Source organism: Tachyglossus aculeatus, chromosome 2 (assembly GCF_015852505.1).
Source record: "Tachyglossus aculeatus isolate mTacAcu1 chromosome 2, mTacAcu1.pri, whole genome shotgun sequence".
In the NCBI taxonomy this organism is placed as follows: Eukaryota; Metazoa; Chordata; class Mammalia; order Monotremata; family Tachyglossidae; genus Tachyglossus; species Tachyglossus aculeatus.
In genome coordinates, this window is record NC_052067.1 from 63,170,681 (window position 1) to 63,197,820 (window position 27,140).

The 27,140-nt window shown below is 41.2% G+C and overlaps 1 protein-coding gene across 5 annotated transcripts in view; it reads right to left on the reverse strand.

Annotated features, from left to right (window-relative positions):
- Nucleotides 1–27,140, reverse strand: part of ARID1B (AT-rich interaction domain 1B) — a 541,437-nt gene that overhangs the window by 18,840 nt on the left and 495,457 nt on the right. For 4 of the 5 annotated variants that reach the window (XM_038762779.1, XM_038762785.1, XM_038762800.1 and 1 more), the window contains 6 exons: nt 19,829–19,938; nt 18,908–19,066; nt 12,209–12,418; nt 9,108–9,312; nt 1,897–2,035; nt 1,002–1,174 (listed from right to left, as the gene is read on the reverse strand). In XM_038762779.1, the coding sequence (XP_038618707.1) occupies nt 1,002–1,174; nt 1,897–2,035; nt 9,108–9,312; nt 12,209–12,418; nt 18,908–19,066; nt 19,829–19,938 (996 nt within the window). The remainder of the gene's footprint in view (nt 1–1,001; nt 1,175–1,896; nt 2,036–9,107; nt 9,313–12,208; nt 12,419–18,907; nt 19,067–19,828; nt 19,939–27,140) is intronic. The other variant, XM_038762806.1, reaches the window with a different exon arrangement.

The following is a 27,140-nucleotide window of genomic DNA, read 5'->3' on the forward strand; positions in this document are numbered from 1 at the left end:
CAATGAAAGTCTTTAATCCTAAACCACCTTGATTACTGCATCAGCCTCTTTGTTGATCTCCCTACCGCCTTTATCTCCCTACTCCAGTCCATATTTCACTCTATTGTCCAGATCATTTTTCTAGTGAGAGGTTAAGTCCATGTTTCCCCACTCCTCAGTAACCTCCAGTGGTTGCCCATCCACCTCCGCATCGAACAGAAACTCCTTACCATCGGTTTTAAAACACTCATTCACCTTGCCCTCTCATGACTTACCTCCTTGATTTCCTACTACAACCCAGACTGCACCCTTCACTTCTCTAATGCCAACCTACTTGCTATATCTTTATCTCATCTATCTTGCCACCAATCAGTCGCCCACGTCCGTGTCTGGTCTGGAACACCCTCCCTCTTCATGTCTGACAGACCATCACTCTCTCCACCTTCAAAGTCTTATTGAAGGCACATCTCCTCCAAGACATGTTCCCTGATTAGGCCCTCATTTCCTCTTCTCCCACTCCCTTGTTTTGTCCTTGCCCTTGGAATTGCATCCTTTATTCACCCCTCCATCAGCCCCACTGCATGTATGTACATATTCGTAATTTATTTATACATATTTGTAATTTATTTATTTCTATTAATGTATGTTTCCCCCTCTAGACTGTATGTTAATTGTGGGCAGGGAATGTGTCTATCCACTCTGTTTATATTATACTCTCCCAAGGGCTTATTACCGTGCTCTACACACAGTAAGCACTCACTGAATACAATTGATGGATTGATTGAACTTGAAAGAAAAAGGAACAGGAAAGAGTAGATACATAGCCAAGCTATTTCTGGTAATTGCACACTTTTCCAAAGGAGCAAGAGAGGGGCAGGGTAATGGGAATCACTACATTGGCAGAGAAAAGAGGGAACAGAAGACATGGGAGGAAAGATGCATTAGGCATTTCCTGTGGCAGGACTTTGGAATCTAAGATGTTGGAAATGAGCCTTGTTCAAGGGATCCCTAGCCAACAGTACCTTTTCTCATTCCACCAAAAGGATCCTTGTTAGGTTCGTATGGCATTCTTCCCATCATGTCTGACATGTTCATCCCCTGCTGGTATGGTGCATTGGGTGTCATGGAGTTTCGTTTTGGGAACGCCGAGTCGCTCACATCAGAGAAGGGGTCATGTACACTAACTGCACTGTTTCTGGATAGATGAGAGAAGATCAAGGTCATTCATACAGTGAGGGAACACACAGAGCAGAACACTCGAAGGGCATTAAATGAACTGAATCCCTGAACCAGGAATAAATTTGATGATCATAATAATAACAAAAACAATTACAATGAAAATTATGGTACTTGTTAAGTGCTTACTATGTGCCAAGAACTGATCTAAGCACTGCGATAGATAAAAGTCAATCAGGTTGGATACAGTCCCTGTCCCACATGGGGCTCACACTTTTAATCCCTATTTTACAGATGAGGTAACTGAGGCCCAGAGACATGAAATGACATGCCCAAAGTCACACAGCAGACTGGTAGTGGAGCCAGGATTAGAACCCAGGTCCTTCTGACTCCCAAGCCTGTACCCAGTCACTGTACCCAGTGCTGGGGTAGATAAAAGATAAACAGATCAGACACAGTCCCTGTCCCCCACGGGGCTCACAGTCAAAGAGGAAGGGTGGACATGGATTTAATGCCCATTTTAAAGATGAGGAAACAAGTACAGAGAAGTTAAGGGATTTGCCTAGGGACACACAGCAGGCAAGTGGCAGAGCTGGGATTAGAACCCAGGTCGCCTGACTCTCAGGCCCATGCTCTCTCCACTAAGAAAATGGCACCTGTAAAATGAATAACGTCAGCAGCACTTATATTCCCGGCTCTGTGGAGAGGGTCTATCTACCCCCATGCCAACCCCTTACATACCTGCCACCTGGCATGGAAGTCATCTGTCCATGAGGGGTGGATGCTGGTGTGGGAGGTTTCAGGTCACTTGGAATTTCCGCCATGGAGTTACTGCCAGTGGACTGGGGTGTCTGTGGACCTTGCAAGGATCCTGAATTGGCTGGTGAGAATACAGAGACAAAAGAGAGACAGAGCTTAGAGGTGACCCTAAAAAAGTCAGACTCAAGAACCAGCGATATTGAACCTTTGCAACTCAAGAGCTGGTCAATTTGAGAGTTGTGCAAGCTGCTGATCTGCTGCCAGATCATTTAAGCACCAAGGCTAGGGAAAATCAGAGTTCCAGGAGAGAACCTGAACTCTAACTACATCACCCAACAAAACCTGCTCCTGTCCCCCAAGCCCTGATGTAACTGAGGCCTAAGAGGTTCTTAAGATAGCATGGAGACTCCTGGAGAAGTAAACTAAAAGCATCTTCTCCAAAATGAATGAAAAATATAACCACTCGCTGTCGCCAAAACTGGAAAAAGTAGAAATCATTCAATGGAATAATTTATTGAGCACTTACTGTGTGCAGAGTCCTATACTAAGCACTTGGGAGAGCACAACACAACAGAGTTGGTAGATACATTCCCTTCCCACGAGGGGCTTACAGTCTGGAAAATTATGACTGCCAATATGCGACAGTTATCAGGCATCTGTTGAGGCTCAATCACAAGCAGACCCCTGAACTCCCTGGGAGTGTCACTCTCCATTTGGCACTAAAGTAAACTGAGATATGGAGAAGGAAATTGTCTCAATTATCACACAGGGAGGGAGTCTGTGGGGCTGGAGGAGCAGATGCTTAAACCATTACTCCCTCCCAAATAGGTTCTGCCAGGATGTGTATAGGCTGATTCTCATGCGTACAGGGTGATTCTTAATATACTTAAACCAAGGTTTAGCTGCGGTCATAATCATTGCTGGAAAGACCTGAAAACCAAGCTTCTCCCCTCACTGCTTATTAATGCCACTGGGGTATAGAAATGACTTGGACGCTGGCAGCAGATCCTGAAAAAGTGATCACAGGAGCTGGTTAGGGTCTTTAATTTCTCACTGGGAACAGATGTAAAGCAAATTTCAATGGGGAAAACAAAACACAGTGGTGGAAAAAAAAGATCTGTTGCTTATAAAGGAAAGAGAACTATTCACAGATCTGAAAGGACAGCACCACTACACCTCCAGAACTGAGGGTCAGGCACCAGCTGATTCAAATCAGCTATAGCAATGGGCCGTACACACATCAGCAGCAGCAGTTTCCTCAGAAAAAAATGGCTTCCAGAGCTGTGCGGTTTCAGATGTGACCCTTATTTACAACAGTTCAAATTTACAGTCAATAAAAAAAAAAAACGATTCCTCTTGCCAGTGTTTTTTCTTCCCTTTCAGGAAAAAGAAATGAATATGACCTCTTGAAACTCCATTAATAGGAGGGCTGGCATACTCTCTAGGATAGTCCTACCTTTTGCCAGAAGCTACAAATGTATACTCTAAAGTAAACAATGGAAAGGTTACTGAAGGTTAAGTACATTCACATACTTCAGACTGAACAGCCAGACTCCACGCTGGGAAGATAATTTACACAGCATGAACCCAGTGCCCTAGTTCTGACTTGGGGGTGGGAGAAAAGGGGGTGGGTGGGGGAATGTGGGGGTGGGGCAGCAGGATATGTCACAGGTCCAGAATGAATAGAGGTCTACCAGAGGGCACCTTTGTTTATAACCCAGACTCCCTTCTCATTTATCTTCCACTGAGGATTCCCTGGTTGGATACATGACAGGTTTTGTGACATCACCTGTCAGCTAATAATAGAAATTCAGTCAGCCACCTGCCAGCCAAGATGGATGGGTTTTTGGTTACAGACTTACTAATTGAATGACTGGCTTCTTCCCACCTTCAGTCTTGTTTCGCTGCTGCCAAGGCAACTAAGGAGCAGGTTCCTGGCTCTGTTCATTCCAACTCTGGCACCAACTTGAACAGGTTTATTATGATTGGATCCCTACCAGCCTCATGGAGATAGAATGCAACCCCCAGATCTCACCTAGGTTGTGCTTGGGGGAAATGTTCAGAAGCAGATCCATTCCCATTCAAAGCAGCAATATGGTTCACCCGGTACAAAGGAAACCACAGACATTCAACTATATTAGATTTCTGGGGCGCATGAGATTCATTCATTCAATCGTATCTGCTGAGCACCTACTGTGTGCAGAGCACTGTACTAAGTGTTTGGAAAGGAGAGAAAATCCCTGCCCACACCGAGTTTACAGGTTTGGGGAGAATGCAGACTTCTGCATGCTTTCAAACTCCCACCAACTCCTAATTTAATTTCAGGTGAATGCAAGGTCCTGAATTTTAACAATTGAAGGGGAATGGGGTCCACAACCCATCCGACCCATATCATTTATTTTTTATACCTCCCAACAACAGAGATACTGGGGTACATTGTTCCAACTCTACTGAAAAACTGTCCTGTAGATAAGTAAATATGGAAAATTTTCTGTTATGGCCATGATGAACACTGTGTCTTAGCTTTATTGTGGACATACTTGGAAAGTCTTGGGCAGATGGACTTAGAAAGGGACCAGGGAGCAGTAATCTCTCATCACTCTCTCATGAGTCTGACGCCGAAAAAAGGTTTTAAACACTTCATGACTTCTGGAAGGAAAATGTATGAAGATACCGATCAACAACCACTGCTAGCTCTCCAGCTCCTCTCCTGACCTGTTTTCTTTGGTGGGCCATCTTCCCTTGGTGTTCTCTAAAACAGCCTCTGGCAGTTGAATGATTTCAATGCCAATCACTACGAGATCACAACGTTATTCTGACATATTTCACTCTTTCCTGTTCCTCAATCCCTAGTTTTGGTGGCTTTTTCAGGCCCATTGTTTTCTACTGGGATGTAACAAGTCTCAGAAAACCTTTTCTCCCACTGTGTGTAGAGCTCACATAATTTTATTTTAAAGGAACACATTCACTTGTAAATTTATTAACTTGAATCCAGTATCATACAAGGACTGTTTTCCTCCCTACGTTGCTGAGCTAAGAGGAGTGGCTCTCTCTGGACTTGGAAGCGTGGTGCCTGGTATTAATATACAGTCTGGTCATTCAGCTTGGGCATTAAATATTCATTATTTTCACTGACTTAATGGTTAAGACCAGAGACCTTCACGTCAACTTCTTCCCATTCCAGAGGCCTCCAACTCCATTTGGAAAACAGAAAGGAATGGATCACCTGAAGTGTATCCACAATCCAAGCTCTTTGTGCAGTGAAAACGATAATGTTACCATAAATTGCAGTTTTTTAAAAAAGAAAGGCTTGGCTGTTAAGAGAACAGGCCTTACACTTTCTGAAGCATCTATACCTCAGCAGGATTTCTTGTACTAAAGCTGACGCACACTGCGAAAGCCATTTTCTGTACAGAAGTGCAGACCATTCAGTGACAAGTTCTTTCTCGGCAAATAAAACAAACCTTTAGATCTTTGCAGACATCTCCTCTCTGGTCGTTATGTCCTGCTGGGTTTTTATTTTACAAAAAAATAGTTTCTGAGCTGTTCATAGGCAGCTTGTTTCACTCTTTGAACTGAATGCAATGTTGTGAGAAATTTAAAATTAGACTTTGTAAGCTTCTTGTGCAGTTCCAAGGTGCACTGTGACCAAAGAGGGCATAAAGCCCCTGGGCACTCTCTCCTTCTGCCTGTGGTCTTGCCATCTAAATCAAGGCACAGGGGCTCCATGTGGAGGTGGGCTTTATACAACAGTTTCTGACAGATTTCTGGCTGATTCTCCATCAGTCAGTTCCCCAATGACAAAACGGCGATTTGTGGAATTTTTTTCTCCGTACTGTATACCAACTCCCAATTTTTCCCATCAATTTTGTCTCATTTTCTTCCCCATTATCAATCAATGAATGGTATTTTCTAGGCACCTACTTTGTGTAGAGCATTGAACTAGGTGCTTGGGAGAGTATGATACAATTAAGTTCCTCAAAGGCAGTGATAACATGTTACTCTTCTTCAGTACATTCTCCGTGTGCCTAGCAGGGTACTTCACACAAAGTAGGCAGTAATAAATACAATTGTTGATATAATTTTAGAGTAAAAGTTTAGCTATTTTATTAAACAATTTCTTCACAAATTTGCAGGCTTTTAGAGTAGCAACTTCAACAATTCTGAGTAGAAGTACCATTTCAGGCTGACTGATGTCTATTTTGTTTCAGTCTCTGATGGACTCCTTTAACCTTTCATTTTCACAAAAGCTCTGCATATACCCCCTTTCTAACACTAAGCTGGATTTCCTTTCCTAGAACTGCTTTTTAGGTTTTCCATTATGCAGTAACAGTTGAGTGTAGGCTACATGAAAGTGTGGTGCAGATTTAGGAGGGAAAGCTTTTTTTCAACATGAGAAGCAGTGTGGTCTAGTGGATAAAGCACAGGCCTGGGAGTCCAAAGGATCTGGGCTCTAATCCCAGCTCTACCACTTGTCTTTTGAATGATCCTGGGCAAATTACTTAACTTCCCTGTGCCTCAGTAAAATGAGTATTAGGACTCTGAGCTCTATGTGGAACAGGGGCTGTGTCCAACTTGATTAGCTTGTATCTACCCCAGTACTTGGAATAGGGCCTGGCACATAGTAAGTGCTTAACAAATACCATTAAAAAAATGTTCAAATCAGCTGCCACTGGCATAAGTTTTACTAGTCAGATGAGAGTTTTCATGAAATGAATGTTTTTAAAAACTGTTGAAAATAAGTATGAGACAAAACTCTTGAAGTAGGAATGACCCATTATAGGCATGAAAGCTGTTAACTTTCCTATTTCTTGAATGATCTTGCAGGGACTGTATCAAAAATAAAGTTAGACGTCGGCCTTGATTTTCATAGTCTGCGATTATTTTTGTTTTCTTTAAATGATATTTAAGCCCTTACTAGATGTCAGGCACTATACTAAATGTTGGGGTAGATACAAAATAACCAGGTTTGACCAGTCCATTTCCCAGGAGGGGCTCATAATCTTAATCTCCATTTTACAGATGAGATAACTGAGGCACAGAGAAATTAAGTGACTTGCCCAAGGTCGCCCAGCAGACTGGTGGAAGAGCCGCAATTGGAAACCAGGTCCTCTGATTCCCAGGCCTGGGTTCTAGCCATTAAGCTACACTATTTCAACTTTCAGTGAGTTTGAGAAGACACGGCATTAGAATCAACAATAATTACTGAGTGCCTACTGCAAACCCAGAGCATACCAGGGACTGAATGGGAGACAGACAAAAGAAACAAAAGTCATGGTCCTTGCTCATGGGGAGACTGTCAATCTAATTTGAGACACTTTGCCAATACTCACCTTCAGTAAAAATGCTCTTTGAGCTCTGTCCCTTCCCTGTCTCCCAAAAGCTTGGATGGCAATTATGGAAGTCTACTGTGTTTTTCCAATCTCAGGATCGCACCTGGAGAGTTTCCAGTACTCTACTAGTCTTGGCTATGGGAGGGAGAGTCAAGCAGAGGCATACCCACTCCATTCCTAGCTTGGGCAGTGGCTAGCAAGTGGTAGGCCATTTGCAACAAGTTAAAGCTCACCTTTACTGGGCAGCAGCGGCATGGGAGAGAGTCGAGGTAAGAGACTCAAGTTTACCGCGTGGAAGAAGGCATCGGTAGACTACTTCTGTATTTTTACCAAGAAAACTCTATGGGTACACTACCAGAATGATTGCAGGTGAAGGTGCGGCATTCTGGGAGAGATGTGTCTAAGGCATCGCTGTGGGTCGGAGACTTGATAGGATAAGACAAGAAAAGCCTGTGGTTTTGAGCTAACTGGAAGGATGGTGTCAGTACCATCCTGAGTACTGTTGATTTAGTAATCCTAACCAAATCCTGTCACTTACAAGACATTCAATAGTAGAAAGTGAAGACTAGTCCGAATGATGGGGTGGAGGCAACACTGCCATTCTTCCAGCTTGGATTTATACCCAGATCTCCCCAGTAAACTCAGTGTGCTTCACATTGACCTGAAAATTCATTCTCCTAAATTTCTGGGGGGCCAGGGGGATGGTTTATTCCTTTGTTCAAAAAATGGGGAAACTGAGGCAATGAGCAAGAAGATAAAGTGACTTGCTGGAGTTGCAGAATGAGTTACTGATGGCTTGTCACCAACAGATTGATGCTCTTTTTATTAGGCAGACTGATGCTCTTTTTATTAGGCTCTTCGCCAAAGCAGGAAACTTCCCCCCCCAACTGACTAATGGACAGTGACAATTTCCTGCAGTCACTCAAATTTTATCTTTCCTCTTTTAAATGCCGGAGTTTTCGGAGGCTGAGTCCAGCGCTAGGAATCATCATAATCCAAGAAGGAAGACAATAAAGTTGAAAGGATGAGAGGACCATGCCTTTCTGTGTTTTTAAGTGGAAACTCAATTCTTGGTCATTCTCTCGGGGACAGTTTTTTCTTGGGAAATTTCCCCTGGGGTTGGCTGTAGGTTTGGGAGAAAATCCCCGAAAATCACATTCAAACTGACAAACCGAGGAAAGCCGGGGTCTCCTCCCTGGCTCCAGGAAGGAGAGTGGCCCAGAAATAATAGAGTAGAGATTGCTGATTCCTGGGCACTAGAGAGACATGGATGTGCTGGCCCAGATCTTCCTTGGTGCTCACAGCGTCTCCTGCCATCTAGACTCCGCAAGTAACTAACCTCATTACCCGGAAACCGTTCATTTATTACAAGCTAATAGTTTAAACCTCTGGGTGTTAGCATTCTCCTAGGCACCAAAGGAACCTTTGAACGATAACTATGGATGTGAATGAGTTTACTGGAATCAATCAATGATATTTACTTAGTGTTTACAGTGTGCAGAGCACTATTTTTCCTAAGCAGAGGGAAGTACACCTGTTACAACCTGAAAAGCATTACTCTTAAACTCAGTTTTCCCTTTTCCTTCCCCAAAATCCCTCTGTTGGGCTTCCACTAAAGCAAAATCAAACCAAAAAAGAAAAAAAAAAAGCTCTAAAGCCCCAGAAGCTGCAACAACATAAAAAAAATGCTTCCCAGCTCATTTTAATTCACTGCAAGCTTTCTGAGAACAGGGGCCGTCTTTTTATGTTTTTGATACCACCCAGTACCCACTGTGGATGTTCAATAAATGTTACACATTTATCCACCTACTGTACTTTCAAAATTTTCCTCTTCAAAATCACTGCAGTTTCTCGACTTACCAGGAGATGGCGGCTGGATCTTAGGTTGTTTCTTGGTATCTCCCGTGCTGAAGACCTCTGGAGGGGGCTCCTCCCCTCTCTCAATCTTGCACTCAAAGGCAAACAGGTACTGGATATACTGCTTTTTCAGGGAGCTGGCTGCACTGCTCGAAGTGCCAACGTTTAGGTTGGTTGCCAGCTCCCGCCACTTCTTGTTTTTATTAACCTAGGAAAATAAATGGCAGGATCACTGGTTTGCAACAAAGTGGCTTCCTTAAAGCCAGGAGACAAAAAAAAGCACTTAATGTCTTGGTTTACTTTTTTTTTTATTTGCCTCTTTTAACTAATGCTCATTACTCCCACTCAGTAGTGCATAGACAGCATTTACAGTTATAAAACCATTAAGGAACCTGCTGATAGCTACATAAAAAGCTTTGCTTGTTGAGAATCTTCTGCCTGGTGCATCTTCTAATGCCATGCACTCTTTCAGGGCTTGTGCTGTTCATAGTTACCAATTTATCTCCCAGCAAATGCCTACTCTCTCACAACACACATACACATACGCGCGCACGCACACACACACACATGCCCTTTACTAATTAAAAAAAAAAAACTTCTAAAAACTAATTTAAAAAGCAATAACAAAAGTGCTGTTCTGCAATTTAAGCATTCAAGGACTGATATGACAAACAGTTTTTCCTCCAAAATAACCATGAATTGCCAGAAAGATTAGCCTGAAATTCTTGGCTCAAGTCCCCTCGTAGGGTTCCTTGTGGAATGGATCTATGTCCTTTCACAAGAAAAGATTCAGTCCAGAAAGGCCCCTTCACTAATTAACATAAACTTCAAGACAGATTGAAATGACATTCAGTGCCTAGACTGTACTCTAATAAAGCTGCTGCCCAACGTGTTGTTGGCTGGTGCAATTTGCACTTTTAGACTCTGCTGTTGTATGCTTTGTTGCCAATGATCAGCAATCACTTAACTCTCCTCCCTCTGAAAGATGGAGCTCATAGGGCTACCACAGAAAGTGATTGAGCATCTAGTCGACTTTTTAACTCATTGAATGCCCCTGGGGAGAACAATCTATGAACTACTTCTATACGATGGCAGGACACACAAGGAGGTGAAATTTCCTTGAAGAAAATCTTGTCTTTTAAGGTACCTGGAACATCTATCTGCCTTTTAAGGTTAAGGAGGTTAATGTTTTCTTACAATATCAAATTTTAGGAACCCAACCTTGCCACAGAGCTCTCCATGCCCATTTACTTAACACTAAGAGCTGCATAATGAACATCCTGAATAATGCTCACAGAAATGCTCAATGCTGAAATGCCCAGTACTTTGGCATTTAAAACAAGGCTGCAAACAGCAGGCCTGAGGACTTCTTCAGAAATGCTAAACAGAGCGCTGCCAGAGACACCCAGGAATGGAAGGCTTCGAGCTGATCAATATGCAGCACCTGCTCGCATCCACATCCGCCAGCCCACTATGAACAGATCATCCCATGAAGAGCACAGGATGATGTCAGTCAAGCTTTTCACCGCAGAGCCACCCCGTCACATTCAAAAAAACCTCATTAGTTAAGCCAGCATGGCCTCCCTCCTTTCTGTAGACCGAAGTTAGGGACACAGCTGGCGAAAGAGTCAAGAGACATATTCAAACCATTTCTGCTCTTGCTTCATGTGTCCATTTCCTGCTCTTACAGAAATTTTGAAGTTTCTAGAATCAATGTCTTAAAAGCGATAGCTGAACTGGAGACTGGCCCCATTCTTAATAATAATAACGATGATGATGGTATTTGTTAAGTGCTTACTATGTGTTCAGCACTGTTCTAAGCACTGGGGTAGGTATAAGCTAATCAAATTGGACACAGTCCCTGTCCCACAAGGGGCTCATAAGTCTTAACCCCCATTTTACAGATGAGGTAACTGAGGCCCAGAGAAGTGAAGTGACCTGTCTAAGGTCACAAAGCAGACACGTGGCAGAGCTGGGATTAGAACACAGGTCCTTTCTGATTCCCAGGCCCGTGCTTTACCCATTAGGAAAAGCTGCTTCCCACTGGACACTTTGCTTCAATAAGCAGTGTGACAATGGAAAGAGCTTGGGCTTGGGAATCAGAGTACATGCTCCCAGCTCCGCCACTTGTCTGCTGTGTGACATTGGGCAAGCCACTTAACTTCTCTGTGCTTCAGTTACCTCATTTGTAAAACGGGGATTAAGACTGTGAGCCCCATGTGGGACAACCTGATTACCTTATATTTACCCCAGCGCTTGGCACATAGTAAGCGCTTAACAAATACCACAACTATTATTGTTGTTATTACTGAGTTTTTATAGAGCTGTAAGCAAAATGTTGTTCTTCAGTCCTACTCGATGCAAATCAGAGCATCATAAAGATTTAAAATTCTGAAGAACATCTCCTCATGTCCAACAATTTATTGGAAACACATTTTCAAACATAAGAAGAGTGTTCAACAAAGAATGGAACAGAGATTGCTGGATGCAGCAGGAAAAAGGGAATCTCCAAGCCCTATTTGCCTCTACTGATTCTCTACTGATTTAGAAGCAGTATGACCTAGTGGATAGAGCACGGGCCTGGGGGTCTGAAGGACCTGAGTTCTAATCCTGGCTATTCCATTTTTCTGCTATGTGACCTTGGGCAAGTCATTTCACTTTTCTATGCCTCAGCTCCCTAATCTGTAAAACAGGGGTTAAGACTGTGATTCCTATGTGGGATAGGGACTATGTCCAACTTGATTTGCTTGTACCTACCCCAGCATTTAGAAGTGACAGACACAAAGAAAGAACTTAACAAACACGACAATTATTATTATCCGAACTCTGCTAACTCATGCCTATGCACCAGAAATCGAGCTGGATGAAATTACGTTTTCCCATAATCCTCCAGTCTCTGTGGACTCCCTCCACTCATTCATTCAATCTTATTTACTGAACACTTAATGTGTGCAGAGCACTGTACTAAGCACTTGGGAGAGTACAATGCAACAATAAACAAACATATTGTCTGCCTCAAGCTTCCACACTCTTGCGCTTTTCTTTCATGGCTTACACTGACAGCCAGACATTCAGAGGAACCCCCAGACAAGCCCGTCCCTTACCTGGGCCAAACCTCCAATCTCTTTGACACAGACGTAGAGCCTGAACAGATCCAGGGGCTTTTTGCCCACAGCTGGAAGGCTTGCAACGGGTGTCCCCCGCTCTTCCATGAAGGTCAAGTAGCGGTCCACCCACAGTTTACGTTCTGGTTCGCTTCCCAGCTCGTACACTTTGGTAATCTTCTCACCGGTTGTGGTGGAGGAGCTTGACTTCTAGAGCACAGAGTGCAATTGGAGATGGGGCGCAGATGGAAGAGGGGAAAGGGAAGGAGGTGAGAAAGGTAAGGAACTCACAACATGTACAAGAAGAAGAAGATAAAAAACAAGCTACTGCTATCACACAACAGTCAGGAATGAAGGCTACTAGTTCAGGCACAAACAATACATTTTGCAGATTGTCAATGCATTTTACTTCATATAAAGGGCTCAAACTCCCTTTTTCCTGTGTTTAAGTCCTTTATCACTGACATAGCGTTGATTCCCAGAAGGCAGCTTTCTGATGATGCCTTATAATATATTTCAAAGAAAATAAGTAACGCCCTTTTTGGAAATCACCTAAAACACATCCATCTTCTAGCAAAAAAAAAAGACCTACTGACATCTCTTCCCTCTCCAACCCGAACCATGAAATGTTCAAACTGAACAGGGATCTCCTGAGAACATCGCAGAAACCAAACAGTATTGGTGTTGCTTGAGTTACTTTCCTCCCTTGGGCATTGAGAATGACAGGATAGAGGTTGTGTGTGCTCTTTTTTCACCCTATGCAAGATGTAATGGAAAAACAAACCTACATTGCTCATAGATAGGCTGGACTGGTTTCCAGCAATGGATTCAGGGAGATTTAACATTCTTCTTGGTGATAGACTGGCCTGGCTTCCAACAATGGATTCTGGTGAATTTGCCATTTTGAATGCTCCCTATTAGAACATGAATTCTCTCAGCATAGGGAAGGGTGTTTTTAAAAGTCTACTGCATTTACCCCAATATGTAGAAGTGTTGAGCTCGACCCCTTCATAGGTGCTCAATAAATGAAAATGACCCAGGAGGAGGCTTGAGCTCATTGCTTGGGCAGAAGCACTGGCAAATTGTGAGGAACCCAAGGTGCACCACTCGATTCCTCATGGAGCACGTTGGCCTACATTTTTTTTTTCTTGGGCACTCCTTTACAATAGAGGATGCCTGATGCTAATATTTCAGTATTAATGAAGATTTGATGCTTGAGAATAAAACAAAATCCTGCAGATTTAGCCAATAATTCTGGGGGTGGACCAACAGTTGTGCTTCTGTCATTATGGGCACATAATATGCCTCAAAAAACATGTGACTTATAATTATGGCCACCCAGGAGGGCAGTGCCCCCAAAGTATTCTTCCACCAAAAAGATCACATGATTGGGACAGGAATAACACTGGTCTTAAACAGAGGAAAAAAACCAAAAAACCCAGTGCCAAGCACCTGACAAAAGCACTCAGATGATCTCATGGAACAGTCACTAGGAAGAGATAATTTATCTCATAGAGGGAAAGCCTTCACTCCAGCATGGTAAATGACTCAATCTTGTTCACCACATAATTTTTTTTCTCCTTGTCTTCAATGTCTCACCGCTCGTTTTGGACCAAACAGTTACATAGTTTATTTTATTTTTTATTAACTCTTGGTTGCCAAGTTTTGTATAGCTCACGGGAATCTCTCCTTCACTGTAAAAAACATAATCCAATGCTCAGTGTAGCCTGACTCCATATAAATGACTTTTGCAAAGTGTGAATTTTTATGTAGAAATCATAGTTTCAATGGGGGCAATGCCCTATGCTATACTCAACTATACTATACCCAACTTAATGGTGGTTTTTACCCCCAAGTAACTTAATTATCCATTAAAAATCTTTTTAAAGGTTCTACTGTGTACTTTAGAAATATTTGAGAAGAAAATAATTTTAACCTAAAAGAATATTAATGTAAAATAACATATTGTGGAATTGTGGGCATGTACAGTAAGTAGGTATGTAAGAAAAATATCATTGCATTTTTCAAAATTTACTCTCAGAGGAAATATGATACTGAGTTTAAACTTCAAGTAGCTGCATATCAGGTACTTGGGTGCAAAACACATTTTTCTTTTTTCTCTGCATAGTGGTAATTTTCATATCCTTCCACTTAATTGCATCAGGCCTTCTGTTCACTTTGGGGGAGAAAGAGTGCTTCAACGTTTATTTATACCTGGTTATAAGGGGCAACAAATATGTTTCTATACAGCACTTATATATGTATCTGGATCTATTTATTTATATTAATGTCTGTCTCCACCACTAATAATAATAATAATAATAATGATGGCATTTGTTAAGCGCTTACTATGTGCAGAGCACTGTTCTAAGCGCTGGGGGGGATACAAGGTGATTATGTTGTCCCACGTGGGGGGCTCACAGTCTTAATCCCCATTTTACAGATGAGGTAACTGAGGCTCGGAGAAGTTAAGTGACTTGCCCAAGGTCACACAGCAGACATGTGGCGGAGTCGGGATTCGAACCCATGACCTCTGACTCCAAAGCCCGTGCTCTTTCCACTGAGCCACACTGCTTCTCTACTAGACTGTAAGCTCTTTGTGAGCAGGGAACGTCTACCAACTCTCTTGTATTGTACTCTCCCAAGTGCTTAGTACAGTGCTCTGTACACTACAAGTGATGAAACTCTTTGGAGTGATTGCTTCTACCTGAATACTGCTCTGCAGGAAGAATGTCTAAAGTTTAAAAAAAAAACTAACCCAAGTAAAACAATCTTCTGATGCCAGACCACTCTCAGAGCAGAAAAGGAACTGGCCAACCCACTTTTAGACTGGACTTTTGCACAACACATCCCTAAACAGTGTGCTTCAGAATGATGGGAATCAGAGGCATCAGGCTTACAAATGACACTATAACCAGGAAATGTCTGTTTCTGAAGTCATCTTACAGTTTGCAAATGGTAAAATTTCTTTCTCCCTGGGAGAGCTTTCAGGCTGTTGTGCTAAGCAAAATGTGTACAATTTTCTCCCAAAGTAAAATGCTAAAGTAAAAGAGAGCAAAAAGAAAAAAAAAAGTCAATCCAGTAACAGTGACTGTTTTATTCTTCAGAGGGAGCTGGACATAAAACCTTTCCAACTGGGTAATTTTCTCTTTCCAAACTTTGAGGGTGAATTTGGAGATTATTGGGTAAATAAAATTGCAGGCTTAGAGTCACCAGCCCTCAGGCAGAGGTTGTGCAGACTTGCTTTTTCCTCCTCAGCCAGCATGATCTACCCCTGCCATTAACTACAGCAGCGTTCCCCTTCTGGAGTGCCAAAGTGTATGACGCTTCATGGAAAGAAAATGGAACTCCACACTCAACGGAGAGCATTTGTCCTCTGCATCACCTACCAAGGAACTAAGGATGTTTCGGTCCTTACACTGGCCCCAATTTTGACCTTGGGGGACTCACATGACCTTTCTGAGTTTCCATTTCTTTTGGCAAGAATGAAAATGAATCTTGGGAAAGACAGCAATTTTCAACGGAAAAATATGGTCATTCTTCTCATATGACTTGCCAGTTTGGAAAAATGTTTTCCCAGTACCAATTTAACTGCAACCTGACTCAGTAATACACTAATACTAAAAATGTAGTACTTGTTAAGAGCTTACCATGCGTCAAGCATTGTTCTAAGTGCTGAGGTAGCTATGTGTTAATTAATATAAAAGTTCATTTGCCTTGTGTGAAAATATATGTGAAGGGATGGATGTAGATAGGCAGAATGAAATCAAATGTAATGAACATTACTTATGCCACAGAGTGCTGCATGAACCTATTAGCTAATAACTGTAAGATGTCCCCAAGATGTAAATATTGAAAAAAAATGCCAGTGTTACTTACACTATGTATAATACTGCTAGGTAAATTACACATTCTGCCACAGGCATTCTATTTTTTCCTCCAGAGCTAGAGTTTGAAAACTGTGTAGCTCTGATCAGGCTAAATACCTAAGGAAGGAAATCGCTTATCAAAATCTGGACTGATTCACAGAAAGACATCTCTGAATTACTGAAAAATTCCATCAGCATTATGGTGCCATTAAGGTTTTCTGGTGTATCAAGAATTCGGGAAGCTCTGTAAATCCTTCCCTGCAAATCTTCTAGACAGATTTACTTTTTAGCAATTTCTGCCATGTATGTATATCAGAATTTGTGTGTTGGTCATGAGCACAGGTAAGACAACAGTGACCCTTCTAGAAGCAGCATGGCTCAGTGGAAAGAGCATGGGCTTTGGAGTAAGAGGTCATGGGTTCAAATCCCAGCTTCGCCACTTGTCAGCTGTGTGACTCTGGGCAAGTCACTTAACTTCTCTGTGCCTCAGTTACCTCACCTGTAAAATGGGGATTAAAACTATGAACCCCCTCCGTGTGGCAACCTAATCACCTTGTAACCTCCCCAGTGCTTAGAACAGTGCTTTGCACATAGTAAGTGCTTAACAAATACCATCGTTATTATTATTCTAGACTGTGAGCCCATTGTTGGGTAGGGACCGTCTCTATATGTTGCCAAGTTGTACTTCCCAAGCGCTTAGTACAATGCTCTGCACACAGTAAGTGCTCAATAAATACGATTGAATGAATCAGCATTTTGAGGAAGGTCTGTATCCAAGCTATTTGGATTCAGTTCATGTTGAAACTGAATTAAATAGCTTTAATCCTTGGCCCATGTTAAGACTTCACCATTCCCTTATATTAATGTGAACAGGGATTTTGAGAAAGGTATTGGCTGATGGACATATTTATAAGTCTTTCTAGCTAACTAGCAGAAGAATCTCTGACCTGCACAGACTTGCAGTTGTTTAGTAGCAGTAAGAATCTTTCATTTTTCATTCCCCATCACCTCTGATCCATGCCAGGAACTGACAAATCATTCACAAATCATTCACATTTTTTGAGGACTGAAACTGATCAAATAATAATCTGTCACCCATCACTGTAGCTAGGCACTGTACTCTCTGTGCCTGGAACAAGGAGATATTATGTAAACCTTAGAAAATAAGGCATATTTACAGGATAACCAAGTCAAGAACTTCAGATTGCTTTTTGAACTGGAACGAGTAATTGAGGATCATCTTTTCCACCAGGGTCACACTAGATAGAAACAATTCAATTATTAACAGACATCCCAGACCCTAAATCCCGTTCTTCACAACACAGGACGGGGAAGTAGATTAAAATGTTGACTTTGTTAAAAAAAAAAAAATGTGCTGGATTTTTAAATCCCCATCCCCGTCCTCGTGAATTTTCCCCACTACTTCAAAGTACCACCAATTCAGAAATTATTCAAAAGTTCAAAGGGCAGAGGACATGTTGGAAGAACAAAACACCATGCTGGCTGCCTTCTGAGACTCAAAGCAAAGAAAACAAAGACAAGAAAATTAAGGAGTTGCACTTCCCCTAACACGTTGTTCCACCGAACACATTAAAATGCCTTTATGGACAAGATAATCAAGAGCGTAGCCATCAGTTCATTAGGAAAATGCTGGATACGCTGAACCCCAGGTGAATTTCATAAGCATTTTGCTGGAACAATCAATTCTTTTAGCCTTCAGCCCTATCTGTTTAAATGAGTTAATGGAATAATTAATAACAGCCTCCTTTTTGGGTTTTGACTAGATTGCCAGAATCTGCACAGTTAAATTATTCTTCCTTTCCAAGTTTCTTTTCCTGAGCTGTGCTCTTCAATACCTCTTATAAAAATTAGAGGGCTAATTAAGACTTCTCAGTAGGTTAATTGCGTGTTAAAATTGAAAAAAAAATCTTCTTATTCTTTATATGAATGCAAACTAAAAGGTAACTACAGCACTTTTACCTTTAAAAAGGAACACATTTAATTCCTTTAGTTAAAGAAAAAAATCACCTCATAGGTTTGCTATGGTCAAATGAACATTCAGGAGAAAAAGCCACTCTAATACTTACATTACCATTTTGTTTCTTGTATCTCACCTGACAACAATTTCAACATTATCTACAATTCGGTAAAGCATTTAGACTTTTCCATCTAACCCAATGGTAATGGAAGCAAACACTGTATCTCCTAAAACTTGCATTCTAAAACTACACACAACAATTAACTTTCCCCCACCTTTTGGTTCGTGTGGGACTAATGGGTTGAAACAGAACACAAATGATATTATGCTAAACCTGGCCCTAAAACTGTAATACTGGCATTTCCAAGTAGGCAGTTAGGAAAGAAAATGTTTCAGAGGCTGATCTGTCCGTAAAAGACTTGAGTGCCGAATTTGTAATTTATGTCATGGCTGCTGTTAGCTCTCCTCTGAGGGGAGGAAGACATACACTGAGTGCACGACGCTCTAGACATTTCATGAAGTTACTCATGGGAAGAAGTTTGAAACTGATAACCAAAATGGACTATCCTTAAAAAACACAATTACCATACTCTGTCCAGAGGTGTATCATGAGAAGAATGTTTCCTTCTTTATACCACGATGCTACTCCCGGAAAGCAAACTTTCATGATGCACGCAAACTTTACTCATTTTATTACTAATATAATTATAAAGAAAGAAAAGTCTTTCCTTGATAGATAATGAAGAAAAAATTGTATAAACAAACCAACAAGCAAGCATTAGACTAGAATGAATTATTCAATTACCAAAAAACAAAAAAAAAAAAACAAAAAACAAAATCGGAGCCACTTACAGGGCTTGATGGAGTCTTTGGCCAGCCTGGGCTGCTAATGCTATCACTTTCATCTCCATGAAATGAGGAGATGCTAGCAGAGCTTGGGGACATTGGGGAAGGGACTGGAAGGTTGCCTGGGGTTGGGGGCTGAGAAATACCCTGAGAGCTGTAGCTATCCTGTGGTAGAGGAATAAAAAAAAAATATGACAAAGGCAGGGCAAACTTTTATTTTAAATAACAAAAAATACAACCAGTTTAACAGACTGACCAGTTTTTTATATATAGAATATATATATATATGTAAAGAGAAACACATACAAACACACACATACACATAAATATAGAAAGTTATTAAAACAGCATTCTTAATTAGTAAAATTTGGAAAGTTTGCTGGATGCTTGGATAAAGTCACTAAGCCACCATGCTTACTTCAAGCTAGTATGGAATGCTAGGCATGGGTTTCCCCTTATGAAAAAGAAAAGAAAAAAAAGCTGTTCACCTTATTTATCAAATAAGGCAGGAAAGCAAAATATTAAATATGTTGTTGCTGCTGAGGCGGCCAAAACAGGAAGCTATAACTGAAGGCAGAGAAAAATGGCTGCAAGAATCCAGACCAGGCAAGATCCCTCCCTTCCCTCCTCCCCACAATTCCCAAGCAATTAGACCTCTGGTTGGCCCCCTAGGCCTGCCACCCCCAGCAAGTTAAATGCCATAAGAACTAGTAACTTTCAGATCCACAACGTGAAAGAAAAAAAGAGTAGAAACAAACAGAACGGGTTGCACACAATGGAAAAGGCATGCAGGGGAGAATAAATCAAAAAAGAAGAACAAATGAACAGAAAAGAAGAGGCCAAAACCAGAGACTAGATAGAAGAGGAGTACAGAGCAGCCTTCTGCTTGGTCGAACCAACACCACATGCAAAGGAGGAAGGAAATACCTTTGACTTGCCCTCGGGCTGAGAAGTGCCTTCTTCTTTACCATCCGCTTTGAGGGGAATGGGCAGTTTAGACTCGGCTGTAGTCATCATATCTGCAAGACCCATAGATGCTAATCGAAAACAGGAGAAGACAGTTTAGGCTTACAAGTGTATCTGGCCAGACAATGCTGCCTGCCTTCCCATACTGTTAAACTGAAGGAGGTGGCACCCAATGTCTCCTTAGATTAAAAAAAATCAAATAATGCACATAGTTTTGGAAATCACTTATACTTAAAACCAAACAATTGGGTGCTGAAAATGCCTTACAAAACATGGGCGCTATCTGTAATCTGTATGTTCAAGTTCACACCACTGAATGCTATGGTAACTGCATTGTCGAAGAGAGTTATTCTTTCAAATCATTACTGCTTTGGAAAGAATAGGCCTTAGTTGGCTAGGAACCAAAAGATTTGTCTGTTACTCCTGAAGTTGCTGAAGGGAACAAAGAAGACAGCACAGAGAGGTGAAACAAGGACTAGATCAAGAATCAGGGGACCCGGGTTAGAGTCTCAGCCCTGCCACTGCCTGTCCCCCAAGATGCCTTCCCTGACTAAGCCCTTCTTTCCTTTTCTCCCACTCCCTCTGTGTCACCCTGAGTTGCTCCCTTTATTCATCCCCCACTTCGGTCCCACAATACTTATGTCCAAACCTTTAATTTATTTATTTATATTAATGTCTGTTTCTCTGTTTCCCCTCTTGAATGTAAGTTCGTTGTGGGCAGGATATGTGTCTATTTATTTTTATGTTGTACTCTCCCAAACACTTAGTCTATTGCTCTGACCAAAGTAAGTGCTCAATAAATACAACTGACTGATCTTGGCCAAATCACTTACACATCTTTGGTCTTCAGTTTTTTCAACTATAAAGTGGGGATAATAATGACCGTCCCCCACCTTCTCTATCTCACTGGGACTTTCTAAGGGAAAGATGAGATCTCCGATGTAAAAATGCTTTGGTAAAATCAGAGGGCTAAACAAACACATGAAAATTAACAGTTTTAGGAAAAATACAGAGACAGTACAAATAATCTAATATTTTGTCCAGGGACTAGAATATTTTGCATTCTCCTATTACAATTCTATTACTTCCTGGGTGAGTTTGTGGGTTTATAAATTAGCTACTATGAATCTCCATCAAATTGTATGTTCATGTAGAACTTTTATATTGGTCTGTTAAGTTTTCACCCCTTAGATATGGTTCATAGTCAAAGAAGAATGGCTTCAATCACACCTAACTGGATTCAAAAGTAATTGCTAAGTGCAATTCTGTGAGAAAATGTCTGCCAACCATTTAATAATAAGAACGATGTTCGTTCAGTTTTGACACAGTGCTGTCCGACTCTAAACTAAGAAGCCTAAACTAAAGAACAAGGAAACACCTACAAGTCAACCCAAAGCTTTGCTGGTGAAATTTGTTATATCCAAGTCTAAGAATCCTGAGATATGATCATAGAACAAAAGTTTTCAAAATGATAATAACCCAAAACCCCATCACTCAGCCCTAGACCACAGTTGTACTTCCCAAGCGCTTAGTACAGTGCTCTGCACACAGTAAGTGCTCAATAAATACGATTGATGATGATGATGATGATATATTGTGCCAATGTTTCAGGTTGAAAATTAGGCACTTTTCCAAAAGGGAAGGTACATTGGTTGAAAATAAGGCACTTTTCTAAACGGGAAGGTACTGGGCCACCAACTCTTTTATTCTGTATTTTCCCAAGCACTTGGTATATTGCTTTGCACACAACAAGCGCTCAATAAATACAAATGATTGAGAAACCATGCAATAGTACATTATCGAGCACTAACTCTGTGCTAGAGTGCTTGGGAGAGTATAACAAACTTAGCAGACATGATCCTTGCTCTCTCAAAGAGCTTCCAATCTGTTTTACAATCTTAGAATTTTAAGAGCTGCTAGGGAATTTAATTAGTGAAGGTTTTCAGGAAATACATTTTTGAAATTTGGGCAGAATTCCACTGGGAAAACTGAGTCACATGGCACTCTATGAGAGACAACCAAAGCAGATGAGTGAAAGAGGAAAAGGGATGGAAGTGATAAAATGGGAGGGGTCATGTGATTTACAAAAGACAAAACCTGAAAAAAGTCTCTCAGACAACTTGAAAACCAAATGAAATAGACCCAAATGTTTATGAACTCAACCCATCTGAACATCTTGCAAACAACGCTGTTGGCTCTTACCAGCAGCACGCGTGTACCAGAATGGGCCGAAACAAACATATTCTTTAAAAAAATTCTTCACAGATTGACTACCACAAAATGATTATTGCACGTATTCATGTATTACTATATTTGAGAAAATAATTAGTTTTAATTACAGCAGTGAGAGTGAGCAGAACTCTGGTGAATAAGCTGGCAAGCTTCATAGTGATAATTTGCTAATATCTTTAGCATCCCTGCAGGTTGAGAATGCAGACCTGCCAAAAAAATCTACCCAGCCGTGTGCCATGCAAGTTTCCAATGGCATGCTCAATATCCAGCTCTGAAATGCTTGTATCTTTATGGGCACATTGGCTTGTTTTTCAGAGCCCATTTGCAGCCCTGTCAACCCTTAAAGTCATCACAACACACACAAATCATAATTGAGATGTTTTTTCTTTTACTTTTTTTCAAATTACTTCCAATACTTAGACTTTAAGAATTCAAACAAAAAGCTTTTTCAAGTGATGCAGCTGCAGAGAAAATTCTATTGGGATCAGCTAAAAATGCTGTTATTTTTGTGAATGTGTGTGAAACCTCAAAAAAGCAGCTGAGTGATATTATACCAAGAAGCCTGCCTGTTCTAAGCAGTGGATTGCCTTTTTGCATTTTAGTCCTTAAAAAAAATTATCTTGGGGGCCTCGCAGAGCTTGAAATGGATAAGAGTGTAGATTACAAAAAAAGCAAAATGAGGGCGGGAAAAATGCTGATTTAGGCACGTCCATGTGTGCTCTCAAGGTGGTTTGGCTAATTAGACAAGTGAAAGGAAGGATTGGAAAATTGAATTCCAGAAGTTTGGAGGCAGGCTTGGGAAGGGGTGAAATGATGAGGCCCCCAGGGAGGTGGTGCTGATTGAGAACATGGACCATCAGCCAGTCGCCAGCTAAGGGCATATTTAGACCTTTTGTTTGGGCTGGGGAGGGGACAGCAGAAAAGGGAGTGAGTGGTGTTTTAGCAATTACATAATCATAACAATTGTGGTGTTTGTTAAGTGCTTATTGTGTGCTGAGCACTATACAAAGCACTAGGGTAGACAAGATAATCATACAGGACACAGTTCCGGTCCCACATGGGCTCGCAGTTTAAGCAGGATGGAGTACAGGCATTGAATCCCTGTTTTGTGGTGAGGAAGCTGAGGGAAGTGAAGTGACTCATCCAAGGTCACACAGCAGGCCTGTGGTAGGGTAAGGATTAGAACCTAGGTCCCCTGACTCCCAGGACCATACTCTTTCCACTGAGCCTTACTGCATAGTATTGTAACAGAACATCCTCACTAGTCCTATGGTACAGAGAGTGGTGTTCTTGCAGAACGCTGCCTTATGGAAAGCTTATGTCACAGTATTCCCTCCTTGTCTGATAACATGTGCAAGCACACAACTGTTTCTCCTGATATGGCATCGATTTCTATCCAAACAGATGTGTTGGAAGAACATTTCCAAATCTGTTGTGTTGTAGCCAGGACATGTTTTTTTCAAATGTGTAGTGAAAACATGTGTTTTGGCAGAATGGAGTGTCTTGCTAAAAATACATTTTTTTCATCAGCTTTGGAATAGTGAAAGTCAGGAACCATGAGGGTGACTATTGACTTGGGATTATTCCCACCCTAATTAAAGCCCAGTTTTGGACTGCCCAAGCTGTTTCCCAGCCCAGAAAACTAATTCAGGGGATGTGAGATTGGGGGAAAAGAAAAAAAGGAGAGATGTGGCATTTCACTATACATCACACTCTCCACTCCTTCAAAGTCATATTAAAATCCACTCTCACTCTCCCCTTCTTCAAAGCCTTATTGAAATAGCATCTCCTCCAAGAAACCTTCTCCAACGAAATCCAGCTAGATTGCAACTAGATTGCTGCTTCTCCAACTAGAGAAGCAGTGTGGTTCAGTGGAAAGAGCCTGGGCTTGGGAGTCAGAGGTCATGGGTTCTAATCCCAGCTCCGTCACTTGTCAGCTGTGTGACTTTGGGCAAGTCACTTAACTTCTCTGTGCCTCAGCTACCTCATCTGTCAAATGGGGATTAAGACTGTGAGCCCCACGTAGGACAACCTGATCACCTTGTATCTCTCCCCAGCGCTTAGAACAGTGCTTCACACATAGTAAGCGCTTAATAAACACCATTATTATTATTATTATTATTATTATTGTAAATCCTCATTTCCTTCTTCTTCCTGCATCACCCTAGTACTTGGATTTGTACCCTTCCTTCACCCCACCTTCAGTCCATCAGCATAGCTCATTTTGGGCAGAGAATATGTCTGTTATTGTGTTGTACTCTAACAAGTATAGTGCTCTGCACACAGTAATCATTCAATAAATATGATTGATTATTCACATATCCATAATTAAGTCTGTCTTCCTCTCTAGACTACGAGCTCCTTGTGGGCAGAAAACATGTCTACCAATTCTTTTATTTTATACTCTCCCAAGTGCTTAGTATAGTGCTTTGCACACTGTAAGTGCTCAATAAATATGACTGATTGATCACAATGGCTCATGTGGATTGATGGCACAGGGTGTAGTACTCCATGGCCAGCTTTGGTATCAAATCTTCGTTATCAGCATGGCCTGGAGGAAACAGCACAAGGCCTGAGAGAAAGAGGATGTGGGTTCTAATCTTGGCTCTTCCACTTGCCTGCTAGGTGGCCTTGGGCAAGTCACCTAACTTCTCTGGGCTTCAGTCCCCTCTGTAAAATGGGGTTCCAAAATGAGTCATTCATTCATTCAATCATATTTATTAAGCGCTTACTGTGAGCAGAGCACTGTACTAAGTGCTTGGGAAGCATAAGTCGGCAATTTCCTCCTACCTAGACCGTGAACCCGTGTGGGACAGAAACTATGTCTGACCTGATTTTTTTTGTACCTACTTCAGTGTTTGGCACACAGTAAGTGCTTTGGTACCTCAATTTCTTGTACTATTATGGTACTTCAAAAAGATGCAACCTGGAAAAATGGCACGTTTAAACCATTATACAGTACTAGCTTGCTGTCTTTCTCCTGATGGAGGGGTAAAGCCATGTTCGACATTAGGACATTAAGTTATTGTGCTCATTCTGGCTAAATACCAATTTCTTCCCAAAATTTCATAAATGTTTTTAAACATCCTGGACTTGGAGTTGAAAAAGGATACTCTTAACCCCTGGATTTTTCTAAGTATCTAAAGAGTTTATAAAATCCATGTTTTCTAAATTATTACCCAATTATTTCAAACTCTTTCCTTTACTCAGATTTGAAACTTGCCCAGAATTCTCAAAGAACTGTGTAAGAATATGAACTTAAATCAATTAAAAATGCATTTTAACAATTAAATGATGGGTGAAAAGTTTCAAGGATAATTTTTCCCAGTTTCATTAATGTACAGCATATGTAACATAGAAATGAACATCTTGGTAACTATGAGGACATAGTCACAGGTTATACTGGTTTCTTATTGTGAAAAAAATTGAGAAAGTGCCTCATTTTATTTCAATAATATTCTAATTGTCCTACCTGATTCCAACAGGAAACTTATTTTGCTAAAATAGATCACAAGGTTGGGCTGATCCTTTCAGCATTTTCTTAATGTAAACTTGTATCTGTTGCTGAAATGCTTATTTGTAGCTTCTTACTAGAATTCTCAGTGAATCATTATAAATATCCTTACTTCTCCTAGGGCAATGGGACTCTAGAGCATTATTTTTACCTTTTCCCAGCAGAGAAAGCCCACTACCATTACAAAGGTGTGCTACATCATAGCACTGTCCCTTCTACCATGGCCACCAAATCATCCACTATGTAAAGTACAGACATAAAAGCGGGAGAGTAAAATATCTATTACCATGAAAAGCGCTGCATGGGCAGTGAGAATGGGCTTCAAGAATGAGTCTCTGGCTTTACTGATGAAGTTAAAGAGGTAGGAAGATTTCATAAAGCAAGTGTGGGTCAAGATCCTAAGGTAGTCTTTCATAGATCATTTAATATATTCAAAGCGAATGGATGGCATGAGTGAAAATGAATCTAAACCTTCATTCTCTCCTGCCCTGTCAGTGCTGCAGTACATTTCCCAGAAAACAATGAAAAGAAGGGTAGCTCTACCCAGTAATTCTTTCCAAGGTCAATTATATCACCTAAAATATCTGGCAAAATTTTCCTTTATTCCTTTTTCCTGGAAACACAGAAAGGAACCACTATGCATAGGGAAACACAACTGTAGTAATGCGAATGTAAGCATACATATCAAAGACAGGTTAAGGGCTGCAAAATGAAATCAGGACAGCAGTAGCTCAGAAGATACATTTCTGCTTCAGAAGAGTGGCATGGGTTCGCACGAGGCCAACTTCTCTCTACACACCAAGCTTTTCAATATAAGAGGTTTGTTCTCCATGTTTAATTAAATCCTCTCTCTTCCTGCCAAGAACCAGCTTGCCATAGAATATCTCTGTGATGTCAAACTCCCTTGCTCTAGAGCAAGCTCAGAAGCAACTTTTTTCTGTAAAAGACACTTGGAGGGCATCATATGGAAGTTGCTATCCAGGGCATGATCACATTTGCTTTCATGGTAAATACATTCATAGCCTTCAGTTGGTGTTTGCGTCAACTGGTTCTCCTGTTTCAAAGAAGCAGCATGATCTTGTGGAGAAAGGCCGAGCCTGGGAGTTGGAAGGACCTAGGTTTAATCTCAGATCTGCCATTTATCTGCTGTGTGACCTTAGGCAAGAAACTTCACTTCTCTGGGCCTCAGTTATTTTATCTGTAAAATGGGGATTAAGAATGTGAGTCCCATGTGGGACAGGGACTGTGTCCAACCTGATTTGCTTGAATCCAGATGAGCGCTTAGTACAGTGCCCAGAATGTAGTAAGGGCTTAACAAATACCACTATTATTAATATTAATAATTACTATTAAGTAATTATCATTACTAATTATTCATAATAATGAGCAAAATGAGTCCTGGTGATGGAAAGGGGCATTGTGGTACCCAAAGTTGGCAAGGAGTTCCCCAGTTTATCAGGCTTTTAAGGCTTTTTTAAAAAAAAAATCTGGGTAACTAGATAGTATTACTGTCCTCTCATGGATACT